This window comes from Frankliniella occidentalis, unplaced genomic scaffold (assembly GCF_000697945.3).
Source record: "Frankliniella occidentalis isolate FOCC.00 unplaced genomic scaffold, Focc_3.1 Scaffold106, whole genome shotgun sequence".
NCBI lineage: Eukaryota > Metazoa > Arthropoda > Insecta > Thysanoptera > Thripidae > Frankliniella > Frankliniella occidentalis.
In genome coordinates, this window is record NW_026267235.1 from 75,496 (window position 1) to 78,835 (window position 3,340).

Below are 3,340 nucleotides of genomic sequence, written 5' to 3' on the forward strand. Positions count from 1 at the left end.
AGCTCCTCTCTGTCGCCATTCCCGCCCCTCTCACTCACGCACCCCGACAGCGCCGGACGTGGGCCAACCTTTTCTCAAAGGTCACCTGCTGCTTCCCGACCAGCAGCCGGGCGTGCGGCGCCCTCCCTACAAACGCTACCGTAGTTTTTGTTCAGCCCACAAATGCCCTTATTGCTATTGCAGGTTCAGGTCCAGACGGGCGGCCATCGGTGGCCACCATGTCCTTCTTTCTCCGGGGCGGCGGTGGAGGCGGCGGCGGCGGCAGCTTCGGCGACGCGCTCAATGACGCGCTCGGCACCCTCAACCAGCTGGTGGGCGACGGCGGCCGCGGTCCGCCCCGCCCCCCGCCCCGCGGCGGCTACGACAACACCGGACGCGACCCCCTCGCGGGGCTGGCCGACCAGCTCGGGGGCCTCGGAGGCCTCGGTGGGCTGGCGGGGCTGGCCGGGCTCGGCGGCTTCGGCGGCGGCCGCTACAGCGACTGGGGCAGCATCAAGGACCGCTACTTCAGGCCCAGGCCCAAACCACCTCAGAAGTAAGTGTGAGGCCATGTTTAATAATTATTACCCTTTTACTTAAATGCCCTCTTCTCCAAAGAGCACAATTTCCAACACACCCTTTTCCTTCTTTTCGGTAGGCCCAGGCCACCCATGAGCTTCGGCGACATCGTGGGGAAGACCAAGGGAGCGTACCACTTCATCAACAGGCTGCTGCCGAAGACGAGGGACCCCAGCATCAGCAACCCCGCCCTCCTGCCGTTCGCCGTGAGTAGCCGGACTAGCGCCACCGTCACGTGACCCGAGCGTATACCTCACCGGGGGGTATCTCGGTGTATGGGCCCGCGCCCGTCTTCGTGGTCGAGTCGATCACCGTGGGAAAGTAACGCGAGGACGGAAAGAGACGGAGCGCCGGGGGTGGGGGGACAAAAGTTTGGGTCAGTGGGGTGATGTCATGCTCCTCCTGGGCGTGGCACGGTGGCGCTGCGCGGTAGCCGCCGCGGTGGTCTCTGCCAGGACGTCTGGGAGCAGCGCGCTTTGGCCCGGGGTGGGGTGGCTCGGCGTCCCGCGCGCTCTCGCCCCTTGACGATACATAGGCCGGCTCGGCTCACCCAGCCTGAAGATGCGCAGACTTCCGGTGGACGCACCACTTCCGATCTCTGACACATCAGATAACACTCGTGCTCGCTGTTCTCCTCCTGCTCCTCTCTTTGATAAATTTGCCCACAACAATTACATTTTTCGGGCGGGGAATGGGGAACACGGGCGTCGTTGGTGGGGAGCGGTGCCATGTGGGCGGACCGGCCTTCGGGGCCGCCGCGCTCACCTTTCCCGCCCCGCCCCGCCCTGCCCCGCCACGCTCTGCGGGCACGGCGCTCGGTCGGTCCAGCTCTCCATTCTCCGCCCGGACAAGCATCGAGGACGATGCCGCCTCGTCCTCAGAGTCCCCGCGTCCGACCGTTACTGAACTCTCAGTGAACGACGACGGCCTGTTTTGTGTCAGTGCGCCGACACCGCGACAGCCCCGTGGTCCGGCCGCGGACGTCAACCCCTCGCCGTCGCCCTGCTCAACCTCCGCTGACCGCCGGCTGCCGCGCGTCCTAGACCGGCTGGACCTGCTTCGCCATGTCGTGCGACTACCCCTACGGCGGCTCCCGGCGCGGCGCGGGCCTCGGCGGCTACCGCCGTGACGACGACGGCTACCGCCGCGGCGGAGAGTACGGCAGCGGCCGTCAGACCAAGGCCCAGCAGGTCGCCGACGGCGTGGACGTCTTTGTGCGCAAGACCGTGAACGTCGTCAAACATCTTCCCTCCATTTTCAACATCAAAGTGGTGAGTCCATCCGGGACTGCTTGGTGATGGTGGTGAGCAGCTGCTCCGCTGCGCAGCGCCGAGCCGCTGGCGGAGCAGCACCACTTGACGTAGCCGCCCACGCGCGGGAGGTGCGGCGGCGCCTGGCGTTGACCTCAGCCCACTGTGGGCCACACCTGGCAGAGCAGCCGCCAAAGGCTCCGGATGCCACTCCAGGCCCCAGGACGCAATTCTCTCGGAGCTCCTTCTCACCCAGCCCGTGGTCTAAAGAGACAGCGACCCTCACTCATCCTATGGGTGGCCGTGCAGCCCCGTTGTAGCGAGTGCAGGAGTGCGCCCTTCGTCACTATAAGCGTGGCGCCTGATGGCCCGGAGCGCCTAGGCAACCCGTCCACGCGGCTGCGTGCGGGCTAGGCGGTTACCCTGTACATTGTACAAGCTAGGGCTTCGAGTCAATATATCGACCAGCAAGTGGTCATTTTTACGCGAATGTCGTTCGCAAACAATTGGACATCGTATGGTGCTTTTGTTGTCGTGTTACTCGGGCGGGGTGAACGATGCGTGACTGACACGTCAGCCCTGTCCAGGGCCGCGGGGCCCGCGCCGTCAGCAGGGGGCGTGGCCATTTCTCATCCCTTCGGGGCCCCGTCCTAACCGTCCTGGGCCTCCGCGGGTCGGTTGCCACCCCATCAGTGTTGGTTGAACGCGGCCGCCTGGAGGTCGTCGTCGACGTGCCGCAGTGCGCGGGCAGGCCCCTCGCGTATTTTGAAAACTCAAGTTGCGAACCAAATTCCGAGCACGATGCTCCACGACTCCGTCCCGCTGCTAGGGGGCGTTGCTCCGGGGGCGGCAGCGAACCTCGAGGCAGACCCGGAGTTGGCGCGGCGCCGGCTTCTGCACAGAGTACGGAGGGGCCTCGGGCGGGAGGCGCGACACCGTCCTCGGACGCCGTGAACCCTCCCGAGGACTCACCCGCGGCCTCTGTGCGTAGCTCGTGGTGTGCGGTCTGGTGGACTCCCTGGACGAGATGTACGTCTATCTGGAGGACGTGGGCGACGGCGGGAGCACGCCGCTGTCACCGTTCGACGACGACCCACAGCCGTTCAAAGAGACCCCGTCGCACCGGACTGCCGCCGCGCCCAGGACGGCGACGAGGCTGCCCTCTCTGGCGCACCTGGCAGAGGTAGTCGTGCCACGGCGGCGGGTAGCGAATACATTTGAATCTTGAATCAATGGAAGCCGGGGGGGGGGGGTGTTTGTGCCGTGCGAGTGGCGCTCGGAACGTCACCGTGTCAGCTGGACCTCCACAATTTAATAACCCGCGGACGTGCGGGACGTGGGGCTTGTCGTCCCCGGGGGTCGATCATTAGTGCCCGAGGACGCCCCGGCCGGCGCCTCGCTGCCTCGCCCCGCCCCCGCCGCGACATGCGCGACATGCTCCATTCCAGCGCGCCCGGGGGGTCCACAGCCGCGGCACGCAGCACCCCGCATGGGAAGGGCTGGAGAGGAGGGGGGAGTAAAGGGTGGAGGGG

General features: G+C 66.3%; 2 protein-coding genes across 5 annotated transcripts in view; both read left to right on the plus strand.

The window, feature by feature from the left end:
• The window catches only part of LOC113207332 (hornerin-like), a 1,737-nt gene extending 1,593 nt beyond the window's left edge, over positions 1-144 (plus strand). Inside the window, exons 3-4 of the mRNA XM_026423850.2 lie at positions 3-51; positions 104-144. Of these exons, the coding sequence (XP_026279635.2) occupies positions 3-51; positions 104-144 (90 nt within the window). The remainder of the gene's footprint in view (positions 1-2; positions 52-103) is intronic.
• A 25-nt stretch (positions 145-169) lies between these two features.
• LOC113207313 (calpain-A) overlaps positions 170-3,340 on the plus strand; it is a 35,150-nt gene continuing 31,979 nt past the window's right edge. For 2 of the 4 annotated variants that reach the window (XM_052269968.1, XM_052269970.1), the window contains exons 1-2: positions 170-535; positions 638-764. In XM_052269968.1, coding sequence (XP_052125928.1) covers positions 219-535; positions 638-764 — 444 coding nt within the window. In that variant the 5' untranslated portion in view covers positions 170-218. Of the gene's footprint in view, positions 536-637; positions 765-1,500; positions 1,830-3,340 lie in introns of those variants that run through there. The other 2 variants (XM_026423822.2, XM_026423824.2) reach the window with 1 other exon arrangement.